The 24,902-nt window shown below is 52.1% G+C and overlaps 1 protein-coding gene across 7 annotated transcripts in view; it reads right to left on the reverse strand.

Moving 5' to 3' along the window:
• Positions 1 to 824: 824 nt before the first annotated feature.
• Positions 825 to 24,902, reverse strand: part of TYK2 (tyrosine kinase 2) — a 29,676-nt gene continuing 5,598 nt past the window's right edge. For 6 of the 7 annotated variants that reach the window (XM_019964146.2, XM_019964145.2, XM_019964143.2 and 3 more), the window contains 22 exons: positions 24,570 to 24,693; positions 24,303 to 24,450; positions 23,818 to 23,981; positions 18,990 to 19,356; positions 18,070 to 18,279; positions 17,829 to 17,986; positions 12,498 to 12,606; positions 12,213 to 12,408; positions 12,020 to 12,123; positions 11,660 to 11,842; positions 11,499 to 11,586; positions 10,503 to 10,630; positions 9,193 to 9,328; positions 8,958 to 9,112; positions 7,468 to 7,618; positions 6,552 to 6,649; positions 6,087 to 6,279; positions 5,593 to 5,711; positions 5,003 to 5,175; positions 4,672 to 4,789; positions 3,034 to 3,144; positions 825 to 2,849 (listed from right to left, as the gene is read on the reverse strand). In XM_019964146.2, coding sequence (XP_019819705.2) covers positions 2,715 to 2,849; positions 3,034 to 3,144; positions 4,672 to 4,789; positions 5,003 to 5,175; positions 5,593 to 5,711; positions 6,087 to 6,279; positions 6,552 to 6,649; positions 7,468 to 7,618; positions 8,958 to 9,112; positions 9,193 to 9,328; positions 10,503 to 10,630; positions 11,499 to 11,586; positions 11,660 to 11,842; positions 12,020 to 12,123; positions 12,213 to 12,408; positions 12,498 to 12,606; positions 17,829 to 17,986; positions 18,070 to 18,279; positions 18,990 to 19,356; positions 23,818 to 23,981; positions 24,303 to 24,450; positions 24,570 to 24,693 — 3,368 coding nt within the window. In that variant the 3' untranslated portion in view covers positions 825 to 2,714. Of the gene's footprint in view, positions 2,850 to 3,033; positions 3,145 to 4,671; positions 4,790 to 5,002; positions 5,176 to 5,592; positions 5,712 to 6,086; positions 6,280 to 6,551; positions 6,650 to 7,467; positions 7,619 to 8,957; positions 9,113 to 9,192; positions 9,329 to 10,502; positions 10,631 to 11,498; positions 11,587 to 11,659; positions 11,843 to 12,019; positions 12,124 to 12,212; positions 12,409 to 12,497; positions 12,607 to 17,828; positions 17,987 to 18,069; positions 18,280 to 18,989; positions 19,357 to 23,817; positions 23,982 to 24,302; positions 24,451 to 24,569; positions 24,799 to 24,902 lie in introns of all 7 variants that reach the window. The other variant, XM_070792813.1, reaches the window with a different exon arrangement.

A 24,902-nucleotide genomic window follows, 5' to 3' on the forward strand; every position in this document is an offset into this window, starting at 1 on the left:
TCCGTCCATGGGATTTTCCAGGCAAGAGTACTGGAGTGGGGTGCCATTGCCTTCTCCAAAAATTAACCTAATCAACCTTTTTAAGTATTTATTTTAAAAATGTTTATTTGGCTGCAGCAGTTCTTAGTAGCTGGCTCATGGGAGCTTCGATCTTCACTGCAGCACATGAGCTCTCTAGTTGCTGCCTGTGGACTCTTAGTGTGGCATGTAGGATCTAGTTTCCAGACCAGGGAATTGAACCTAGGCCCCCCTGCATTGGGATTGTGGAGGATTAGCCATTGGACCACCAGGAATTCCCTGATTATTTAATTTTAAAAGCCATTATACAAAATTCCCTGGCGGACCAGTGGTTAGGACTCTGTGCTTTCACCACTGTGGGCCTGGGTTTGAGCCCTGCTCGGAGATCTAAGATCCTGCAAGTTGCATGTATGGCCAAAAAAAAAAGAGACAAAACTGTTATATAAAGAAAATATCACTAGATTCGTATGAAGTTGTCCAGCCAGGAAAGCTGCAATGCAGAGGGTCTTGAGAAGACCCTGGGGAAAGAAATTTAACTGTCTTCCACAATGTAGCTTCCCTGGTAGCTCACCTGGTAAAGAATCCACCTGCAATGTGGGAAACCTGGGTTCAATCCCTGGGTTGGGAAGATCCCCTGGAGAAGGGAAAGGCTACTCACTCCAGTATTCTGGCCTGGAGAATTCCATGGACTGTATAGTCCATAGGGTTGAAAAGAGTCAGACATGACTGACAGACTTTCATTTCACAATGTAACTGACCCATCTCAAGAACACCCATTAAGTAGAAACATGTGAGCAAACACCAGATTAATAATGATATCAAATGTTTATTAAGCACTTGTTTGCATATCTGCTAAGCATTTGATGACCTTACTAGCTCTTTACATTAGTCCTACAAGGCAGCATGATCTCCATACTGTCCAAGGGACTCTTAAGAGTCTTCTTTAGCACAATTTAAAAGCATCAATTCTTCAGCACTCAGCTTTCTTTATGGTCCAGCTCTCACATGGACATCATGCTCCTTAAAGGAAATCAACCCTGAATATTCATTGGAAGAACTGATGCTGAAATTCAGTTCCAATACTTTGGCCACCTGATGAGAAGAACTGACTCACTGGAAAAGACCCTGATGCTGGGAAAGACTGAAGGCAAGAGGAGAAGGGGGTGACGGAGGATGACATGGTTGGATGGCATCACTGACTCAATGGAGATGAGTTTGAGCAAACTCCGGGATATGGTAAAGGACATGGAAGCCTGGTGTGCTGCAGTCCATGGGGTTGCAAAGAGTTGAACTGAACAACAGTAACTGAACAATAACGAGGCAGCAAGCAGGAACATCCCAAGTTCATAGTTGAGAGCTCAGGCTCAAAGAGGGGAAGCCATGTGCCTGAGGTCACAGTGAGAAAAGGGTGAAACTGGCAATCCTACTACATGGCATGTGGCCCCCCAGTCCTTCGTTGATATATTTAACATATATCTTGAGGGTCTTCTGTGTTCTAGGCACTGGTCTAGTTGCTGGCTGGTTATTTGGAGGTGAGCAAAGGCTGAAGATTTGAATCCCGCTTCTTCTGCTGTGAGTGTCTGGCCTTAGGTGCAGTCCTCAGGGGAGCAGATCCTTGCTGAAAAAGGGCCCAGGGGCCACGCCTCTAGCAGAGGAAATACCAGTTTATACCCTGTTAGGGGAGATAGTGGGCTCAAAGGGCAGGAGCTAGGTGAGGGCAGAAAGATCAGCTTTGGGACTTCCATGGTGGTCCAGTGGTTAAGACTCCATACTTCCACTGCAGGAGGCATGGGTTTGATCCCTGGTTGGGGAACTAAAGTCCCACTTTGAGTGGCATGGCCAAAAAAGAATCAAATTCAAGGGCCTGGTTAGCTCCTTGTCCTGGGTCCTTCAGGAGTCTGTGTCAAGCTCATGACTTTGGAAGGGTCCATGATTTGAATATTTGTGTCCCTTTAAAATTCCTATGTGGAAATTCTAAATTCCAAAAATGGGGCTTCCCAGGTGGCTCAGTGGTAAAGAATCTGCCTCTAATGCAGGAGACACAGGAGATGCAGGCTCGATTCCTGGGTCAGGAAGATACCCTGGCGTAGGAAATGGCAACCCACTCAGTATTGCCTGGAAAATTCCATTAACAGAAAAGCCTGGTGGGCTACAGTCCATAGGACTGCAGAGAGTTGGACATGACTGAGCATACACATGCATGAGTGTGCGCGTGCTTACACACACACACACACACACACAAAGTGATGGTGTTAGGAGGTGCATAGGTCATGAGGGTGGTGCCTTCACGAATGTAATTAGTGCCCTTATAAAAGAGGCTCCAGGAAGATGCCTTGCCCCCTTCCACCTTGTGAGGATGCAGTGAGAAGGCACAGGCTATGAACCAGGAAGAGAGCCTTTACCAAAATTCAACCATGTTGGTGCCTGGATCTTAGACTTCCTAGCCTCCAGAAGCATGAGAAATAAATTTCTGTTGTTTATAAACCACTCTGTCTGCAGTATTTTGTTATAGCAGTCCAAACGGAATAAGTCTAGGAAAGTCAGTTCACTGGGGTGGGGTCGCCCGATAGTGGTAAGGCACAGGGAGTCGGTGAGGCTGGCCTCCCATCTTGAGCTCCTCTTAGGTTAAGGACCAGGAGTTGCTCTCAGTGGGTACTGTCTGCTCCAACCCCCTCAAACAGAGCTGCTGGTGGGCTTCAGCAGACACTGAACACCGAGGGGGCCTGGCCTTGGTATTTCTCGTGGTATGATCTGAGGATGGGTACGAGGTTCTGGAAGGTCGGGCGGAATGAGGCCTCTGCCTTCCAGCAGTCCTTCATGAGGCAATAGATCTGGGGAAAGGAAAAAGTTTGTTATAGCAGTCCAAACGGAGTAAGTCTAGGAAAGTCAGTTCCCTGGGGTGGGGTCTCAGGGTAGCGGTAAGGCACAGGGAGTCAGGGAGGCTGGCTTCACCAGGTTGTGAACTCCACTGTCTCCCTGGTCCCATGGTGGGGAAGAGGAAAGGGAGGATCTCACCTCAGAGGGGCATTTCTCTGGTTGTGGCAGCCTCTCCCCTCGTTCCAGCAGCTCTGTGAGCCTCAGCACAGTCATCTGCCCTTGGGTGAGGCCTATGAGCTCGATGAATTTCTACAGAAGAAACAAGAGCAGCTGTTTTTTAAGAGATAGAGCTACCTCAATAGAGGTCAGGAGCCGGGAGCTGGATGGCAGTGATTCTAAGGGACCCTCAGGAGCCGACAGAGGATGAGATGGTTGGATGGTATCACCGATTCAATGGACATGAACTTGGGCAAACTTCAGGAGATGGTGAGGGACAGGGAAGCTTGGCATGCTTCAGTTCATGGAGTTGCAAGAAGTCAGACATGTCTTGGCAACTGAACAACAACCATTTCCCAGCTGTATAACTTTTAGACTTATGACTTCACCTCTCTGGGCCTTGGTTCTCTCATCTGTAAAATGGGTAATAAAATCTACCACCTGGGGTTATTGTGAAGTTGGATAAAACTTTTTTTTTTTTCTTTTTTGGCCACACCATGTGGCATCTGGGATCTTAGTTCCCCCACCAGGGATTGAACCTGCACCCCCTACATTGGAAGCAAGGAGTTTTAACCATTGGGCCACCAGGGAAGTCCCTAGTTAAACTGATATTCATAGTGTAAGTCTGGATTAGGTGTTTGATGTTATTACTAAGCCTCCCAGCTAGTTGTTTTTGCCTGTAGAGAATCTTATTTTCTCTTCTCCTATATACGCACTCTGATTGGCTTTGGGCATAAAGCCCTCGCATACTACAGGCTCCTCCTCTCGACACAGAACTACACAGTGATTGGCTTCCTTGAGGGCACGTGAACCAAGCTGGACCAGTCAGAGTCCTGAATCATGATGGAAAGAGAAAAATCCTCCTCCTCTCAGCTAGGTCCACCGTGGCCAAAGCAGAGGGCGGGCTTGCTTTTTTTTTTTTTTAAAGGGAAGGTCCACTTGAGAAGTGCTGTGCTGTACTGTGCTTAGTGGCCCAGTCGTGTCTGACTCTTTGCGACCCCATAGGCTGTAGCCTGCCAGACTCCTCTGTCCATGGAATTCTCCAGGTAAGAATACTGTAGTGGGTTGCCAAGCTCTCCTCCAGGGGATCTTCCCAACCCAGGGATCAAACCCAGGTCTGCCGCATTGCAGGCAGATTCTTTATCGTCTGAGCCAGCAGGAAAGCCCATGAATACTCGAGTAGGTAGCCTATTTCCAGGAATCGAACTGGAGTCTCCTGCATTGCAGGCAGATTCTTTACCAGCTGAGCTACCTGGAAAGCCCTGAGAAATGCTAACAGTGGTTAAGACTCCACAGCCCACTGCATGGGGCACAGGTTCAATCCCTGTCAGGGAACTAAGATCCCTCATGCTGCATGGTGTGGCGGAAAAAAAAAAAAAAGCTACCACAGAGAACAGCAGAGTCAAGAAATGGAGACAACTGGGTTCCTAATGACATCTGACGATCTAGATCAAGCCATGTTCCCAATGTCCCCCTGGGGTTTGCAAATGGCAGAATTAGCAGTTCCTATTTCAGTGAGTTTCTGTCACAGTCAAAGCCCTCTGCAATGTAAGTGGCCAACTTTACAGAATAGGACTGTGAGGCAAATCCATGGTGTTGGTGTGCGGGCCTGGCTCTCACCGAGGGAGGGCTCTGGCTGGAGTCACAGTAGGTCAGCAGCTCATACATGAGGACCCCAAAGGACCAGACGTCTGATGCATAGTAGAACTTACACTCCTTCAGGCACTCCGGGGCATACCTGGGGAGAAAGGGCACTCAAGCCGTGGGCCGGGCCAGACTGGAGTCCTTATCTGAGGCTTAGGAGCCCTGTGGCCCTAAAGAGTGGAGGGGCAGGGTCACTGAACCCAGGCCCTGTTGTCTGGGGCCTCAGCATGCATCTACTCCACCCTGTCTGCTCTGGGTAGCCGTGGCACCTCCCACCCACCCCTTCCGCTGGGTCCCGCCTGGTTACCAGAACACAGGACTGTCCCCATCCTCGCGCACACAGTAATACTCGTGGCCTTCGGGCACGGCCTTGGTGAGGCCGAAGTCCCCGATCTTGACTAGCCTGTTGTTGTCCAGCAGCACGTTGCGCGCAGCCAGGTCTCGATGCACGTAGTGCTGTGAGTGCAGGTAGGCCATACCCTGGGGGCGGGATGAGTCTGGATCAGTGGGGGCAGGGCTCGGCCTGAGGAGGCGTGACGAGGATGGCGCGGACCAGGCATGAGAAGCAGGCAGGATGTGAGAAGCGGGCAGGACGGCAGACCGGGCAGGAGCAGAGCCGGACAGCAGAGGAGGGGCCGCAAGGGGGCACTCCCAGGCTGGGGGCGAGAAAATTAGGAGGAGCCAGGCGCTGGGCGGGACCACGTCAGCTGTGGGAATTACGTGGGTTGGGGATCTGGGCCAGCGCGGGTGTGGCCCAATGATGGATGATCGGCTGGATGGACAAAGATGGAGGAGAGCCTGCCCAGGGATTACGCGTCGAGGCCAGCAGAGGGGATCGGAAGCTCAGGCCAGGTCAAAGAGGGGGCAGGTTCTGGGAGTAGGGGCGGGCCGGCCCACCTCGCAGATCTGCAGGGAGAAGAGCAGCAGCTGGACCAGCCCGACATTGTGCCGGGGCAAGTAGTCTCGGAGGCTGCCCAGGGGCATGTATTCCATGACCAGCTGTATCGACTTCTCGCCTAACACCAGAGAGGGGCAGCCCATAAGGGTGGTGGAGGCTAGGACCGCGGGCTGTCCACCCTGCACCCCCTAATCCCAAGGTGGGGAGGGAGAGCCAAGACCCGTCCACTCTAGGACCTGTCCTCAGGGGGGACGATCAAATCTCGACCCGTCCCCTGGCAAGGGAGCTGACATGACTTCCACCCATCCTGATCTCAGAAAAGTATCTCAGAATAGAAAGAAGGCAGCCCGGCCTCACCCACCTTGGCGTCCACAAACTGCATCCTCTGCCTAGGACTGAGAGGCGGAGGTCATGACCAGGTCATGTTGGCCCCGCCCACAAAGCCCCACCCAAGCGCTAGTCCCGCCTCGTTACATTTGTGGGCCCCGCCCACCTTGGTCCTCGCAGCAGCCCTTGTACTTGACGATGTGCTTGTGGTAGAGCTTGCGTAGGATGTCGATTTCTCGCCTCCAGCCCGTCCGGAGCTGGGGACCGCAGCCTGCCTTGAGGGCCTTCACGGCTACCATCTCACCAGTGCCGTCGTTGGTGGGGTCGTAGCAATACAGGCTGACCTTTCCGAAGTGACCCTGGCCGGAGTGTGCAAGAGGGTCAGCCCCACCCCAGCTCCCCAAGCCCACTTTCCAGGCAGGTCTATTTGGAAAATCCTAGGCCCCGCCTGCTCCTTGTTGATGGGGGCCCCTGGGAGCCGAGGCCTCCCTTTCAATTCCCCAGGGCCTCCCTTGAAGCTGAGGGTCTCTAAGGCCAGAGTTTTCTTACAGCCTAGGCCCTGCCCTCGGTCTTCCAGGCCCCACCCTGGGCACCCAGGCCCCGCCCCCAGTCCTCAAGGCCCCGCCCTCACCTCACCCAGATCCCGGATCTTTTTCAAGTATCGCTTGTGGAAAACCGTGGGATCTGAAGCCAGTGAATCCGGGCTCACAGACAAGACATCAGCGAGATCTGGGAGAGCCACAGTGGGTGAGTCCAGACGACCGCTCTCTCCCCCAAAGAGCCCATACTTGAGGGCACAGAAAGCCGACGACTGCTACCCTCCCAGCTCTGATCCTCCAGACAAGGAAACCGGTTTTACAAGGGCTGAAAAATTCCATTTGTCTAAAATGCATAGTTGACTGGACCAAAACTGACACCTGGGATATTTTGAGATTGGGTTAAGGGCACAAACTTTTCGTTAACAACCAAAACATTTTCCAGGGTCTAATTCATCCGAAGAAGTTGTGGCTCTCCTCAAGCAAAACACTGAGGGGGGGGCGGGACGGGGAGGGGCTTTCCTGGTGGTCCAGAGGTTAAGAATCTGCCTTGCAATGTAAGGGACACTGGCTTGATCTCTGGTCCAGGAAGATCTCGTGTGCTGCGGGGCAGTTAAGCCCCATGTGCCACAACTACAGAGCCCACACGCTGCAGCTACCGAAGCCCATGCACCTAGAATCAGGGTTCTGCAGCAAGAGAAGCCACCGCAATGAGAAGCCCAAGCACCACATCTGGAGAATAGCTAGATGGAGAATAGCTTTAACCACAACTAGAGAAAGCCCACACATGCAGCATCAAAAACCCACCACAGTCAAAAAATTTAAAAAAAAAAAAATCTTTTTTTTTTTAAACGGAGAGCTTGGATATTCCCTCCCCTCTGCTTAAGTGAATTAGAAACCCACACACACTCTAAGCCACTGTACCAAGACTTGGGGACACCATGCCTGTGTCAGCAGGGATCCCAGCCCGTCCTCCCTCCTCCAGGATCCCCGCCCTGGCGAGGTGCTCACTCTGGGGCTGTAGCTGAGTGAAGTCACGCAGGATGGTGCGGAAGGATGGCCGCTGGGCTGGCTCGTAGGTCAGGCACTGGCTGGTGAGTGTGGCCAGCTCTGGGCATGAGGGCTCAGGCAGTTTGTGCTGCTTCTGGTAGAAGCGCTCTTTCTGGTGGGGAGGAGACTAGAAGTCAGTGTACACCCTCAGTCCTGGTCTCACAGGAGGCAGAGTCAAGTCCTCAGAGGGACAGGGTAGACCAGTTGGCTCCTTGTTCCTGTCATTCCCATTTTACAGATGAGGCCACTGAGCCTCTGCAAAGGGATGCAGAGCTGGCCATCACTGCAGAGTCTGGACTGGAACCCAAGTCCAGCCGACTGTGCTATACTGGAGCATCTCAACCTTGGCCTTTTCTGCTTGGATTTCCACCTGCCTCTGAGGATGGAAAGGAGGCAGCCAGGCCTCGCCCACCTTGGTGTCTATAAACAGCATCCTCTGCCTGGGACTGAGAGCCTCTAATTGGCCAGGTCCTGCTGGCCCCACCCACCAACTCCCAGGAAGTTCCTACGGTCTTCAGCTCCTTGAATGCACTAAAGCCTCCCAGCCTTTGCACAGGCTGTGTCTGCCACCTAGGCTGCCCTTCCCAGCCTGGGACATTGTGGTACTTCTGCACTTGAATTAAAACCTCTTCTGGGAAGTCTTGTCCCAACCCTCAGCTGGGTCAGGGGCATCCTCTGGGAACCCCTCCTCTCGACAGCCTGTTTGATGGCCTGGACACTGCTTAAAACTAAAGCATGTGACCTGGGACGTCCCTGGTGGTCCAGTGGTTAAGAATCCGCCTTCCAGTGCAGGGTATGCGGGTTCAATCCTTGGGCGGGGAACTAAAGATGCCACACGCCACTGGGCAACTAAGTCTGTGTGCCACAACCAGAGAAGCCTGTGTGCTACAATTACTGAGCCTGTGTACTCTAGAGCTCAAGGGCCACAACCAGAGAGCTGGCACATTGCAGCGAAGACCCAGAGCACCCAAAAATTAAAAAGCAATAAGAATAAATAAATACATTAAAAACTATCACTTTATAAAAATAAATAAAGTATGTGACTATCTGCTGTGACCATGACCTTATGCGGCTTCCCAGGTGGCGCTAGTGGTAAAGACCCAGCCTGCCAATGCAGGAGATGTAAGAGATGTGGGTTCGATCCCTGGATCGGGAAGATTCCCCTGGAGGAGGGCATTTTCCCCTGGAAAATCCCATGGAGGGAAGAGCCTAGTGTGCTACAATCTGTAGGGTTGCACAGAGTCACACACGACTGAAGTGACGGAACACACACGTTATGAGGTCGGGACTGCAGTTCACTGCAACTGACAGATGAAACTGATGGAGCTCCAGCAAGATGAGGCTGCACAGCCAGAGGGGAGGCAGCTCTGAACCCTGAAACATGCCCTCTGGATTCCTTGGGGGGTGCCAGCCCTCTTTGTAGGAAGGGCCCAGGGGTGCTCTGGCCATACCTCAGAGGGACTACGGCCCTGCAGGGGGGCCTCGCCGTCGAAGCAGATCTCCAGGAGGGTGGCACCAAAGCCCCACTTGTCGGCTGCGGTGCTCAGGCTGTTGGCTCCACCAGACAGGCACTCGGGGGCTGTCCAGGGGATCCGCTCCACCCGCTCTGGGGGCCGGGGTCAGAAGTCAGCAAGGTAAAGGAGTGGGGCAGCCCATCCCTGTGTCCAGCATCTCCTGGGTCCTCACCCTCCCTGGAGAGGGCACTCAGGCCCACGCCGGGGTCACTCAGCTTGATGAAGGGGCTGGTGCCCTCCGCCAGCCCCAGCCGTGCCAGCAGGATGTTCCGGCCACACACGTTGCCATGAACCAGGCTTTTGTCTTCCTGGAGTGGGGTGGAAAGGGGGCATGGTCACTGGGGGCTGTAGATCCTACCCTTACCCATCCCACATGGCCCAGGTAAAAAAGACAATTGTGGTTATTATGGATATGGCAGTACATTGTCACAGTGACAAGGCAGTCCAAGATCCCCAGTGAGTCCTTCTTGTTTTCCCAGCACTGGAGGCCAAGGCTCTCGGGGACAAAAGGCCAGAGGACCTCATGTTGTCCTCAGCCTGTGTCAGGCACACTCCTGCCCCAGGCCCTTTGCATTGTCTGCTCCCCCTGCTGGAATGCACCGCCCCTAGATGTCCTCATACCCCCACCCCTGCCCCACATCCCCTCCAGGTGCCCTTAATGAGACCTTCCCCGACCCACCTATTTAAGGCTTCACCTCTTCCCCAAACTGCAGCAAATCCTCATCTCCACCTCTGCTTTTTTTCCCACAGTTCTTGCTACTTTCTGACACATCATGTAATATACTTATTATTGGGCTGGGCAAAAAGTCCATTCAGTTTTTTCTGTAAGATGCTATGGAAAAGCCAGAACAGACTTTTTGACCAACCCAATGTTTCTTGTTTATCCCTCCCAAGTAAAATGCCAGCTTCCCCCAAGAACGGAGACTTCTGCCTATTTTCTTCTCTCCTAGGTCCCCAGGGCCTAGGACAGAGGCTGGCACACAGAGGGTGTTCTGGAAATGGGTGACTGGACCAAAGGGGGCTGAAGATGAATGGCAAGAAAGAGCAAACAGAAGCAACTCCCTTAGGGTCTTGGATATCAAGCTGGGGAGTCAGGGGAGACATGGGAGCCACAGAGGTGGGTGAGCAGTGGAGGTTCATGGAAAGATCTAGTGGGTACAGGGATGTGTTGAGGCCTCCATACCCAATCGGGGGCTTCCCAGGTGGCACTGGTGGTAAAGAACCCACCTTTCAATACAAGAGACATTAGGGATGTGGGTTCGATCCCTGGGTTGGGAAGATACCCTGGAGGAGGGCATGGCAACCCACTCCAGTATTCTTGCCTAGAAAATCTCATGGACGGAGGAGCCTGGCAGGCTACAGTCCACACAGAGTTGCAAAGAGTCGGACACAACTGAAGTGACTTAGCAAGCATGCTCCCCTGAATGCGGGGGCTGCCCTGGCCCTCACCACCCACCCAGGCCCAGCCTGCAGGCCACGCACCAGGTAACTGAGGGCGCTGGCCAGCTGCTGGGCCACTGCCAACTTCCAGGCCAGGGGCACGCGGCCCCTCTCCCGCCGCAGCCATACGTCCAGGGGCCCGTGCTCCACGTACTCGGTCACCATGATGTCTGCAAAGGCCTGGTCACTTTAGATGCTGCACACCCACACACCCTCCAGAGTGCCGGGGGCAGGACCCACGGGCTGAGGCTCCCCTGGGGCAGGGCGCCAGGGGAGACTTGGGAGTGACTTTAGGGAGAAGAGAAACATGGGCTGGAGTGCAGGCTGAGGTGGGGGCAGGGTGAGGCCAAGGTGCAAGGCAGCATTGGGGTCCAGGGTAGGGCTGAGGCAGAGAGGAGGCTGAGAGTAAGTGATGGAGGTCAGGAGGGGACTGGGGAGCCAGGGGGAGGGGTAGATGATTGGAGGGAGAGGAGCTGGAGGTTGGAGCCCGAGTGACACTTGGATCCCCCTGTGCACTGGGAGGGGTGTGGGGTCAGCACGCGGGCCAGTATTGGGGAGAAAGCAGGAGAGATGGAGCTTTGGGTCTGGGGGCTGCCCGTGGCTGCCCTATACAATGAAGTACATGCAGAGGAGGTGGGGTGGAGGAACAAGGGCTGAGCTCTGGGAAGACAGCGGGGCCAGCAAGGCTGGGGTCTGCATGGTGCCACGGCATAGAAGGGGTCAGAAGGTACACAAGGGTGGGGCTGTAGAGGTGTCTGGTGGTAAAGGGAGTTTGGGATGCAGTCTGCAGTCAGAGTGGAGGTGGAGGGTTGGGGTGTAGCCAAGGATCACGGTGCAGGTAAGGGTTAACGTGTAGACAGGGTTCAGGGTGTAGGTGAGAGTTGAACAGGCACAGATTGGGGTGCGGTCAGGGCCCGGAGTATAGTCAAGGGGTCAGTGGATGGGGATGAAGGTCAAGAGTCTAAGTGGGGCCAGGATGTCAACGGGGAGGGGACGTCGGCGGTCTGTGTGTCGGGGGCAGGGGACAGGGCTACTCACTCTCGGAGCCGTGCACGAAGACGCCGTGCACGAAGGCCAGGTGCACGTGGGAGACCTGGCTCATGAGGCTGGCTGTCTCGTAGAAGGCCTGAGGGGACACGGTGGGTCAGGAGGCCGCAGCCCCTCCATCCTGCCCCGGCCCCCGGGCTGCGCTCACTCACCAGGGCGATGTCGTGGTGACTGGGGTCTAGCACCTTGAGCACCACACGCAGCTCCTGCCCACGGTCCCCAGCGGGCGTGGGGGGTTCCTCGCCATCTGCCTTGTCCTCCTCGGGGCCTCCGCCCCCCACTCGCAAGAGGCCCTCATACACGTTGGTCCTTGTGCCCTGGCCCAAGTGGGACAGCTAGGGGAACGTGGAGGGGAAGCTCTCCATGACAATGGCGTAAGGCTGCCTCTCTGGTGCCCCATACCTGCAGCGTTCCTTCCCCCTCCCTCCATCCCACCCCCCATCCCCTATCCCAGTCTCATCCCCCCCATCCAGGCCCCCCAAACCCCCCCCACCCCCACCCCTGCCACGCACCTGGGTGATGTCTTCCTGGCGGACTCGGTAGAAGCTGAGATGACTGAGGTTGAGCGGTCTGGTGCTGGCCTGAGGCCCCCGCGTGACGATGAGGTTGGAGATCTCTGGGGGTGGGAGTGGTCCCTGAGGGCTGTCATGGATGGGAGAGGCCTCCCCCCACCCAAATTCCCTCGAGGCGCCCCCATCTCTGTACCTCCGGGCCGGGGCAGGCAGCAGCGACGCAGGGAAAAGCAGTCGTTGCCGGCCCGCAGCGAGCAGTCCTGCAGGGCAGCCCTCAGGTCCCGCACGCTGGGGAAAGACCGGCCCCAGCCCTCCAGCATGACTGTCCCGGCCTGGAGCTCGATAGGGAACTTCCGCAGGCGCAAGCCCTTAGTGCCTGGAGCCTGCAGCTGGCGGCAGCAGGGGTGGCGGCGGTGAGCAGGGGTCCAGGCAGGGAGCGAGCCCAGCCCCGGCCCAGGACCCCCCGCCCCACGCCCACCTGGTCGCGCTGGGCCACTGTGAGGATGAGGCGGTGGAGGTGGCTGGTGCTCCAGTGGATAAGGTAGAGGCCAGCCTCGGGCTTCAGCTTGGCCAGCACAAATGGCTCCCTAGGTGGGTGGTGGGTAGGAGTGGGGGACCATTAGGGCACCTGGGGGCACTGCAGGACCCACGCCTGGCAACAAAGACACATAAAACCTGCCCAGCAGGGCACACTCCCAGCTGGGAGAAATGTCAGACACTGTGTCTGAACACACACATGAAATGTCACACCGTCCCACGCATGAAAACTCACACAGACACAGAGCAGACACACACTCATGCATAATAACTGTCAGGTACCGTGGCAAACAAGGCGACACACACAAGCACAGAGGAAACAGCTGTCAGATGGCAGCTGAACACACGCCCAGCCACAGACCCCACCACTCCCAGTTCGGTTCAATTCAGTTCAGTCGCTCGGTCGTGTTCGACTCTTTGCAACCCCATGGACTGCAGCACACCAGGCTTCCCTGTCCATCACCAACTCCCAGAATTTACCCAAACTCACGTCCATTGAGTCGGTGATGCCATCCAACCATCTCATCCTCTGTCGTCTCCTTCTCCTTCTGCCTGCAATCTTTCCCAGCATCAGGGCCTTTTCAAATGAGTCAGTTCTTCGCAACAGGTGGCCAAAGTATTGAAGTTTCAGCTTCAGCATCAGTCCAACAAATATTCAGAAATATTCCAATGAATATTCAGGACTGATTTCCTTTAGGAAATCAGGTTGGCTCTCCTTGCAGTCCAAGGGACTCTCAAGAGTCTTCTCCAACACCACAGTTCAAAAGCGTCAGTTCTTCAGCACTCAGCTTTCTTTATGGTCCAACTCTCACATCCATACATGACCACTGGAAAAACCATAGTTTTGACCAGATGGACCTTTGTTGGCAAAGTAATGTCTCTGCTTTTTAATATGTTGTCTAGGTTGGTCATAACTTTTCTTCCAAGCAGTAAGTGTCTTTTAATTTCATGGCTGAAGTCACCATCTGCAGTGATTTTGGAGCCCCAAAAAATAAAGTCTATCACTGTTTCCACTGTTTCCCCATCTATTTCCCATGAAGTGATGGGACCAGATGCCATGATCTTAGTTTTCTGAATGTTGAGCTTTAAGCCAACTTTTTCACTCTCCTCTTTCACTTTCATCAAGAGGTTCTTTAGTTCTTCTTTGCTTTCTGCCATAAGGGTGGTGTCATCTGCATAACTGAGGTTATTGATATTTCTCCCAGCAATCTTGATTCCAGCTTGTGCTTCCTCCAGCCCAGCGTTTCTCATGATGTACTTTGCATATAAGTTAAACAAGCAGGGTGACAATATACAGCCTTGACGTACTCCTTTCCCTATTTGGAACCAGTCTGTTGTTCCATGTTCAGTTCGAACTGTTGCTTCCTGACCTGCATACAGATTTCTCAAGAGGCAGGTCAGGTGGTCTGGTATTCCCATCTCTTTAAAAATTGTCCACAATTTGTGGTGATTCACAGTCAAAGGCTTTGGCATAGTCAATAAAGCAGAAATAGATGTTTTTCTGGAACTCTCTTGCTTTTTCAATGATCCAACGGATGTTGGCAATTTGATCTCTGATTCCTTTGCCTTTTCTAAATCCAGCTTGAACATCTGGAAGTTCATGGTTCACATACTGTTGAAGCCTCATTTGGAGAATTTTGAGCATTACTTTACTAGTGTGTGAGATCAGTACAATTGTGTGGCAGTTTGAGCATTCTTTGGCATTGCCTTTCTTTGCAATTGGAATGAAAACTGACCTTTTCCAGTCCCGTGGCCACTGCTGAGTTTTCCAAATTTGCTGGCATATTGAGTGCAGCCAGCACTTTCATAGCATCATCTTTTAGGATTTGAAATAGCTCAACTGGAATTCCATCACCTCCTTTGTTCTTAGTGATGGTTCCTAGGCCCACCTGACTTCGCATTCCAGGATGTCTGGCTCTAGGTGAGTGATCATACTATCATGATTATCTGGGTCATGAAGATCTTTTTTGTATAGTTCTTCTGTGTATTTTTGCCACCTCTTCTTAATATCTTCTGCTTCTGTTAGGTCCATTCCATTTCTGTCCTTTACTGAGCCCATCTTTGCATGAAGTGTTTCCTTGGTATCTCTAATTTTCTTGAAGAGAACTCTCGTCTTTCCAATTCTATTGTTTTGCTCTATTTCTTTGCATTGATCACCGAGGAAGGCTTTCTTATCTCTCCTTGCTATTCTTTGGAACTCTCCATTCAAATGGGTATATCTTTCCTTTCTCCTTTGCTTTTCACTTCTCTTCTTTTCACAGCTATTTGTAAGGGCTCTTCAAACAGCCATTTTGCTTTTTTGCATTTCTTTTTCCTGGGGATGATCTTGATTCCTATCTCCTGTACAATGTCATGAACCTCCGTTCATAGTTCTGCAGGCACTCTGTCTATCAGATCTAATCCCTTGAATCTATTTCTCACTTCCACTGTATAATCATAAGGGATTTGATTTAGGTCATACCTGAATGGCCTAGTGGTTTTCCCTACTTTCTTCAACTTAAGTCTGAATTTGGCAATAAGGAGTTCATGATCTGAGCCACAGTCAGCTCCCGGCCTTGTTTTTGCTGACTGTATAGAGTTTCTCCATCGTCAGCTACAAAGAATATAGTCAATCTGATTTCGGTATTGACCATCTGGTGATGTCCATGTGTAGAGTCTTCTCTTGTGTTGTTGGAAGACGGTGTTTGCTATGACCAGTGCGTTCTCTTGGCAAAACTCTATTAGCCTTTGCCCTGCTTCATTCCGTATTCCAAGGGCAAATTTGCCTGTTACTCCAGGTGTTTCCTGACTTCCTACTTCCTATTTGTGTTGCCATGCCCAGGGTGACACACAGTACAATCTGGTACACACACAAAGGTCAAAGATCACAGACATAGCTGCTCCCCCAGTGTAACATTACAGCCCAGGGGCCAGCATTCCAGACCCAGAGGTGAGCACGGTCATAAACACAAACAGGAACCATGAGGTGACATAGCCCCATGGGCCCCCGCAGCTACACAGACTGGATGTTTGCCTCCCCTAAAGTTGGACTTCCCTGGCAGCTCAGCGGATAAGGATCCACCTGCCAACGCAGGGGACACAGGTTTGATCCCTGCTCTGGGAGAATTCCACATGCTGTGGAGCAGTTAAGCCCACAAGCCCTAACCACTGAACCCCGCTAGCCCTAGTGCCTGTGCTCCAGAACAAGAGAAGCCCCGGCCATAAGAAGCCCGCACGCCACAGCTAGAGAGCAACCCCTGCTCGCTGCAACTAGAGAAGAGCCTGAGTAAAGCAACGAAGACCCAGCACAGCCAAAACTAACTAAATAAATAGAAGTTTAAAAAAGAATACAGTCAGTTCCTATGTTGAAGCTCTAACCCCCAAGGTGATGGCGTTAGGAGGTGGGCCTGGGGGGAGGTGATGAATCATGAGGGTAGAGCCCTCATGAATGGGATTCAGTTCAGTTCAGTTCAGTCGCTCAGTTGTGTCCGACTCTTTGCGACCCCATGAATGGCAGCACGCCAGGCCTCCCTGTCTATCACCATCTTCCGGAGTTCACTCAGACTCACGTCCATCAAGTCAGTGATGCCATCCAGCCATCTCATCCTCTGTCGTCCCCTTCTCCTCCTGCCCCCAATCCCTCCCAGCATCAGAGTCTTTTCCAATGAGTCAACTCTTCGCATGAGGTGGCCAAAGTACTGGATTTTCAGCTTCAGCATCAGTCCTTCCAAAGAAATCCTAGGGCTGATCTCCTTTAGGATGGACTGGTTGGATCTCCTCGCAGTCCAAGGGACTCTCAAGAGTCTTCTCCAACACAATTCAAAAGCATCAATTCTTTGGCGCTCAGCTTTTTTCACAGTCCAACTCTCACATCCATACATGACCACAGGGAAAACCATAGCCTTGACTAGACGGACCTGGGATTAGTGACTTACAAAAAACACACCCCAGAGATCTCACTCACCCCTTCCACCATATGAGGATACAGCCAGAAGACTGAACTTGTGGTTATGAAACAGGAAGTGGGGCTCTCACAGACATCAGATCTGTTAACACCTTGCACTTGGACTTCAGAACTTGAGGAGTGTCTGTGGTTTCTAAGCCACTCAGCCATTGGTATTCTATTTGAATGGACTAAGATGATGCTGACATGGCCCACAGACTTCCATGAGGCCACAGCCCCTTGAGAGGTGAGGAGCCCTCACCCTCCTCTAGCGTACAGACTAGGCTGGGAGGGGTGAGACCTCTTACAATGCACCCCCAACCCACATTGGCAGCTAGTCCCAGTGTCACAGGTAGGACAAGGGATACCCAAGGCCAGAGGAGCTGACAGTCACAAACCCCAACCTGGCAGCAAATGGGATGGCCACACACACTCATCAGTGACCTTATAAGCCCTGACACTCAACCTTCTCAGCCACACACGTCCAGGCAGGCATACGCAGTGCCTCGCAGTAACCAGGGGTGAGTCACATTACAACTCCGGGGTGGAAACGCCCACATGTATATCTCAATGGCCACCACCATCTGAGAAACGCACAGCCGCGCAAAAGTCACCAGTCAGGTGTGAAAATATGCGCTGACAATTTAAAATGCAGTTGGGGGACTTCCCTGGTGGTCCAGCAGTTAAACTCTGTGCTTCCATTGCAGGGGGCATGGGTTCAAGGTTCATCCCTTGGTCGGGAGGATTGAGTTCCCACAACCTCAACGCAATGTCAAAAAACACAACAAGAGAAACAAAACAAAATCAAATGCAGTCACCAGAGCAGTGACACAGCTGTTAAACATCCAGACACACATGGGGACCCAGTCCCAAAGCCAGGCACTCTCAGAATGGCACAGCACCCACGCCATTACAGGTGCCCTCTCTCCCTGCATAACTTCTGCCTGCACACATGCATGGGTCACACATGCACCCACGTGAGCATTCACTGATGTGAACGCATGTACAATGCGGTATGAGTGAATCCTTGCACAGTACACGCAGGCCCATATAGACACACGTGTACACACTAAACACAAATGCTCGCACACACATGCACCCACACACATGCATGTAGACTCAGGACACACACACTGATACGTACTCACTGAGACTTGAATGTCTGCACACCAATGTGCACTCATACAGGTGGGTGGACACACAGGCCTTCCCACCCCAAGACGCACAGGCACACACTAAGACGTCAACATGCACACACTTCGTTTAAACTCCACAGTCCCTAGAGCTCACTGTCCAGCCGGCAGCTGCCCCTCCTGCCCTGTCCCCACTCCCCCCGGCCCAGGCACTCACAGCAGGGGGCCGTGGATGCCATCCTGGATACTCATCACCAGCCGTGGAGGAGCCACCTCGTGGCACAGGTAGTGGTTTGAGTCGGCGGTCAGGCGGAAGTAGCCATCCACCAGCGACACCAAGGACAGGGCCGCGGCCCGGGAAGGCAGGGTCAGCTCCTGCGGGCCGGGGGATCATCAGGCAGGCATCACAGGCCACAGGCATCTCCCCCCTCAGCCCAGTCCGCAGCCCCAGGCCCCACCAGGCACTTGTTGTCCTGACAATGGATGCTGACGTGGCGTTCCTTCAGCACCATGTGGGTGATGTCCTGGAAGTCACAGAAGTAGGACCAGGGGCTCTCCCGAGGCCTGTCCACTGGCTCGCTGCCCACCTCCTCGGCCTTCATTTTCTTCCCAGATGGGTCAGCATCAGGCATCCTGCTGCCGCCACCAGCACCGCCATCAGCAGGCCCCTGGAAGCCAGGAAGTGAGGCAGTGAACACAGCAGGGCTGTGCCTGTTCAGTCCTCCTGCTCTTGCCTCCCTGGGGATAGGCAGAAGCCGGAAGGGCCAGGTTACCTATTTGGGCATCTATCCATGAATGCAGTGTCATGGGCTGGACGGGGGACCCATCCAGAGAGATATAGTCACCAGAAGATGGGAACTTTGGGGAGGGCAGAAAGGGGGCTCCTAGCCCTCTTGGCCCCAGAGGTCAAAGGTGTTCTCCAGAAGCAGCGACCCTAGCCATCAGCTCCCCAGGGGGAGAAGGCAGAGGATTCATCACCATGGAGTTGAGACAGCTGCTGTCCCTCCATTGAGGGCCAAGCTGAAGGAAATGGGTTTGGCCTAGAGCCTATCCAGGCTGATCAGGTAACCAAATATGTGCCATAGACTTTTAATTCCACAGCAGACTAGAAGAATGTCGCATTATTGGAAGGGTTCTGGAACCAACATGCATTGGAAATGCTTAGGCAGAACATTAAGACTGAAATTAATTCTTGATTGCAGGCCTTATTAGAGCCTTTAAGACACTATCCAAGAAACAGACCCCCACTCACAGACAAACATATCCCAGAGCCATGTAGGGAAAACCACTTTTGCCATAGCCACCTTCCAAGGCCAAAGTCAAGGCTGAGCAGGAGCCCACACCCTCCACTGTTAGATGGTAGAGGCACCCCACTCACCTCCGCCGGTACCAGCCGCCACCGGATGCCTTCCGTGCCTGACACCAGCACCTCGTGGGTGGGGGGTCCGGCAGCAGACTCAGACCCGGGGTCAGGAGGGGCCTGCCCACCCTCCCGGATGTAGCAGGGCTCCCCGTCGGCTTGGGACAGCAGCTCCAGGTGGCACACGGGCACACGCTCTGTGCCAAAGCGGGGTGCCAGTCGCTCGAGCGTGGCCAGGTACTTCACCATGACGACCTGCTGGGAGAGGCAGCCCGGCTGGAAGGCCCGCAGGAACTTGCAGAAGATGCTCCGTTGGCGCAGCCGTGTCAGAGCGTTGTGCTGCCGCATCTGCCGCCGGAAGGAGCGTGGGATGCAATCCTTGAAGCTGTGCGGATGACCAAGAGGGGCAGTTCAGGGGCCCCGACTGGGCCATGACGGAGAAGTGGTTTAACCTCTCTGAACCTCAGCTGCCTCATCTAGAAAACAGGCAAGCTAAATGCCATCGACAGATGAGCAGAGAAAGATGTGGTATACATATATAATGGAATACTATGCAGCCGTGAAAAATAACAAAATCATGTCAGCTGCAGCAACATGGATGCAACTAGAAATTGTCATACTGAGTGAAGTCAGTCAGAAGGAGAAAGACAAATACCATACGATATCACTTATATGTGGATTCTAAACCCCGACAGGGAGTTCCCTGTTGGTCCTGTTGATAAGACTGTATTCCCAACGTAGGGGCCCTGGGTTTGATCCCTGGGTGGAGAACTAAGATCCCACATACCACAACTAAGCTTGTGTGCCATAAATACTGAGCCCCATGCATTCTAGAGACTATGTACCACAACTAGAAAAGCCTGCACAACACAGTGAAGCAAACAGTGCAGCCAGAAATTTTAAAAATTAATAATTAAAAAATATATATGACACAAATGAACGTCTCTACCAAACAGAAGCAGAATTATGGACATAGAGAGCAGGCTGGTGGTTGCCGGCGGGAGGGAGCTGGGGGAGGGACAGAGTGGGAGGCTGCGGTTAGCAGATGCAAGCTTTAGTATGGATAGACAGCAAGATCCTACTGTACTGCACAGAGAACCATATTCAATATTCTGTGATAAGCTATAATTGAAAAGAATACTTAAAATATATATATAACTGAATCACTTTGCTATACAGCAGAAATTAACACATTATAAATCAACTGTACTTCAATCAAAAATATTAAAGCTAAAAAAATATTAAAATTGAATAAAAGTACAAACAATAAAAAGCAGGCAGGCTGTTATGAAAGTGGAAAGAAAATGTGATAAAGCACAAGCATAGCAAGGCCAAATGGTGTCAGGGCCAGGGCCCAGGACTCTGGAGGGGACTGAGTGGCTGAAATTCCAGATATTGGGTGAATTACTTAAGCTCTAAGGAGCTCCGTCTTTTCATCTGTAAAATGGAATCAGTACCCACATCTAGGGCTGACAAGAGAATTAGGACTATTGATTGGCACAAAATAAAGACTATGTGAGTGTTGGCTGTTGTTATTACTAGAGAAATCACTATTGTTTTGATCAGTAATATGATTATCAATAAAAGGACAGCTCTGGGAAGCCCCTCTGCTCCTCACAAAGCCATACTCTTCACCTCTTCTCCTGCCTGCACTGCCCACCAGCAGAGCCCATTTATTTTATTATATATGTATGTATTTTTTTATTTTTTGGTTGTGCTGGGGGAATACAGGCTCTAGAGAGAAGGCTCAGTAGTTCTGGCACAGGGATGGCACGTGGGATCTTCCCGAACCAGGGATCAAACCCAGGTCCCCTGCATTGGCAGGTGGATTCCTAGACCAGCAAAGTCCCCAGCATAGCCCATTCAGATTACAGGTTTCTACACCCCATCCTGGGTTTCCCCAGTGGCTCAGTGTGGTAAAGAATCCCCCTGCCAATGCAGGAGACGCGAATTCAATCCCTGGGTTAGGAAAAGTCCCCTGGAGAAGGGAATGGCAACCCACTCCAGTATTGTTGCCTAGGAAATCCCATGGGCAGAAGAGCCTGGGGGACTATAGTCCATGAACTCGCAAAGAGTTGGACATGACTGAGCAATTAAACACACACACACACAAGCCTTATCTTCCATGTCCCAAGCCATTTTTTCCATCCCTTGAATAGAGAGATCCTAAAGCTCAAGGTTCTAGCTGTCTTTTGCCCCTGTTCCCAAGCTTTCCAGGGCTCCCTAAAGACCTGGAGGGAAAAAGACCCCCGATTAGTGCCTGGCTGACTCCAGCACTTGGGCAATTGCATTCTAAGTTCAATTCCCCTGGAAACAGGCCTTTGCCGCCTGCTGCCTCTGGGCCTCTATATATGCTGTTCCCTCTGCCTCCAATGCTTTGCCAAAGCAGTCCACGTCTGGATAAAGCCAACTCAACCTTCAGGTCTTAGCAGAAATGTCACCCCAGGAGCATCATCTGATCGCCAGGCTGGATAGGGTGCTTCCTCTGTGCTCCCCAGCATCCTGGCTTCATGGTCACAGCCCTAGACCTCCAGAGTGATAACATGACAGGGATTGAAAAATATGTGCTTTAAGAATTGCAGAAAAAAAAAAAAAAGAATTGCAGAGACATGGGTATATACCTATGGCTGATTTGTAGAGCATTGTAAAGCAATTCAGTTCAGTTCAGTCGCTCAGTCGTGTCCGACTCTTTGCGACCCCATGAATCGCAGCACGCCAGGCCTCCCTGTCCATTACCAACTCCCAGAGTTCACCCAAACTCATGTGCATCGAGTCGGTGATGCCATCCAGCCATCTCATCCTCTGTCGTCCCCTTCTCCTCCTGCCCCCAATCCCTCCCAGCATCAGGGTCTTTCCAATGAGTCAACTCTTCGCATGAGGTGGCCAAAGCATTGGAGTTTCAGCCTCAGCATCAGTCTTTCCAGTGAACACCCAGGACTGATCTCCTTTAGGATGGACTGGTTGGATCTCCTTACAGTCCAAGGGACTCTCAAGAGTCTTCTCCAACACCACAGTTCAAAAGCATCAATTCTTCGGTGCTCAGCTTTCTTCACAGTCCAGCTCTCACATCCATACATGACCACAGGAAAAACCATAGTCTTGACTAGACGGACCTTTGCTGGCAAAGTAATGTCTCTGCTTTTGAATATGCTATCTAGGTTGGTCATAACTTTCCTTCCAAGGAGTAAGTGTCTTTTAATTTTATGGCTGCAGTCACCATCTGCAGTGATTTTGGAGCCCCCAAAAATAAAGTCTGACACTGTTTCCACTGTTTCCCCGTCTATTTCCCATGAAGTGATTATCCTCCAATTAAAAATAAATAAATTAAAAAAAAAAAGGAATTGCAGTCCTAGGATTTCCCTGGTGGTTCAGAGGTAAAGAATCCACGTGTCAACGCAGGGGACAGGGGTTCAATCCCTGATCTGGGACGATTCCATATGCTGCAGAGCAACTAAGCCCATATGCCACAACTGTTGAGCCTGTGCTCTAGAGCCCGTGCTGGGCAACAAATCACTCCAATGAGAAGCCTGTGCACTGCAGTAGAGAGTAGCCTCTGCTCGCCACAACTAGAGAAAAGCCTACGCAGCAACAAAGACCCAGCGTAACCAAAAATAAATAAATAAATTATTTCAAGAGAATTGCAGGTCCTAGGACTTCCCTGGTGGTCTAGTCATCAAGAACATGCCTTTCAACGCAGGGGACGCAGGCTCGATCCTTGGTCGGGGAACTAAGACCCCATATGACTTGAGGCAACTTAGCCCACACGCTGCAACTAGAGAGATCACGAAGATTCCATATACCTCAACTAAGACTCGATGCAGCCAAAAATAAAATAAATAATTTTTGTTTTCTTTAAATGCAGGTCCTGGGACATTCCCTGGCTGTTTTCAGTGGTTAGGATTTGGCGCTTTCATAGCTGTAGCCTTGGTTTCAAACCTTGATGGGGGAACTAAGATCCCACAAGCAACATAGCACAGCCAAAAAAAGAAAAACAAAAAACTGCAGGGTTGCCTCCTCCAGGCAGTGTGCCCTGATTGCTCCAGTCCTCACCTCAGTGGAGATGAGTAACTCCCCAGACTTCTGCCTTATCCCTTCCCTTGAATTCTAGCGAGTCATGCAAGCTCACTCTACTCCAGCCATACTTCCTCCAACACATCAGGCACAGCCCAGGCTCAGGGCTTTTGTACCGGCTGATACCTCTGGAAAATTCTCTTCTCACAAATACCCACCTGGCTCCCTCCTTTACTTCCTTCAAATCTCTGAAAGTGAATGTCACCTTTTCAGTGAGAAACTGATGACCCAGTTTTAAACTGTACACCCCTCATTCTCTGATACCCCCTTCCTCTTTTCCAGTTTAATTTTTCCCCATTGCATTCGTCACCATCAAAAACACTATACATTTTACTTTTGTATTTCATTTATTGCCTGTCTTCTCCATCAAATATGAGCTCCAGGGACTTCCCTGGTGGTCTAGTGGCTAAGACTCTGTGTTTGCAATGCAGGGGGCCCTGGACTCGATCCCTGGTCAGGGAACTAGATCCCACGTGTCACAACTAAGAGTTTGCACGCCACAACTAAAGATCCTGCATGCTGCAACTAAGACCGAGCACAGCCAAAATAAATACACAATTTTTTTTTTAAGTGAGCTCTAAGAAGCCACAGATTTCGTCTGCCTGGTTTACTGTTGTGTGTCCAACACCCAAAACTAGTACCAGCATACAGTAGGTGTTCAATAAATGTTTGTTGAATGAATGAAGGCATGGCAGTATGCAAGGTCTACCCTGGCCTTCAGATACCCGGGCATGTCCACCCACCTGTGCAATGTCCCCACCCCATTCCCAGATACCTGGTTTTCTTCGCCACCTTTTCAAGGGGGACACCATTGCGGAGAGCGAGGTGGCAGAGGTGCAAAAGGGCCATGCCCAGGCTCTCATTCTGAAAGTGGTGGATCTCCTCCTCGCTGGATAGCTCCCATAGTGATGCCACGTCATTTACAAATTCATGCTTGCCCTGGGGATGGGGAATCAGGCAGAAAGGGAGGTGTGAGAACCTGTTCACTCCCCAGCTTCCGGTTACTTTCAGGAAGGGGGGGAACCCCATATGTATGCCTCATCTGCCCAATCCTATGCCTGTGACAGACATCACTAATCAACCACAGTACTCTTACCCCTGCAACCCTAAGAGTCCAAAACCCTTTTGTTCAGCCAGCCGAAGGATCCCAGATGGCATGACTGAAACCCACTACTTATAGCAAATTGGGAGGGAAGTGGGGGCTCCTCAATTGCCCAAGGTCCCTCACAAATAGTCACGCCTTCCCAGCCCTGCTCACACCTGCTCAAAGAGGTACTCAAAGGAGGCAGGGTCCAGGAGTTGCACCCCCTGCTCTGCCTGTTCTGAGGAAGTCTCGGCCCCTGGGGGCCCGCAGCGGTACACAGCTGGCTCCTGAGGATTCGTGCCATGCCAGTTTCGGAAATAAAACCTGCAGGAAAGGAGGGGGGGTGCAGTCGAGGTTTAGCATGGACTCAGGCCAAGTCTTGGCAGGTGGGGACAAGAGAGGGAGGGGAGGGGACAAAAGCCTTCTAAGGGGACTTTGCCCACCTCATGCGGAAGTACAGCGTCAGGCTGGAGTCCCTGGAGGTATCCAGAATGTGATTTGGAGGCAGCCAGACCTGGGCCTGGGCATCGAAGAGGGCAAAAAGATTGAAGCAGGGTGGAGTGATGCCTGCACAGGGGAGAAATGAGTCAGGAAGTTGATGTCTGCTCCCATTAGCCTCGTCGACTCCCAGACCTGCTGTCTCCCTTCACAACCTCTCCCTGGCCTCCTCCCCTGCCAAAAGAAGACAATGCAATATGTAGACCATACTGTGGCCACACAGAAAAACTACATGTCCCAGTCTCCCTTGCAGCTAGGATGAGGGCATTTAACAGTCT

This window comes from Bos indicus, chromosome 7 (genome assembly GCF_029378745.1).
Source record: "Bos indicus isolate NIAB-ARS_2022 breed Sahiwal x Tharparkar chromosome 7, NIAB-ARS_B.indTharparkar_mat_pri_1.0, whole genome shotgun sequence".
Taxonomy (NCBI): domain Eukaryota; kingdom Metazoa; phylum Chordata; class Mammalia; order Artiodactyla; family Bovidae; genus Bos; species Bos indicus.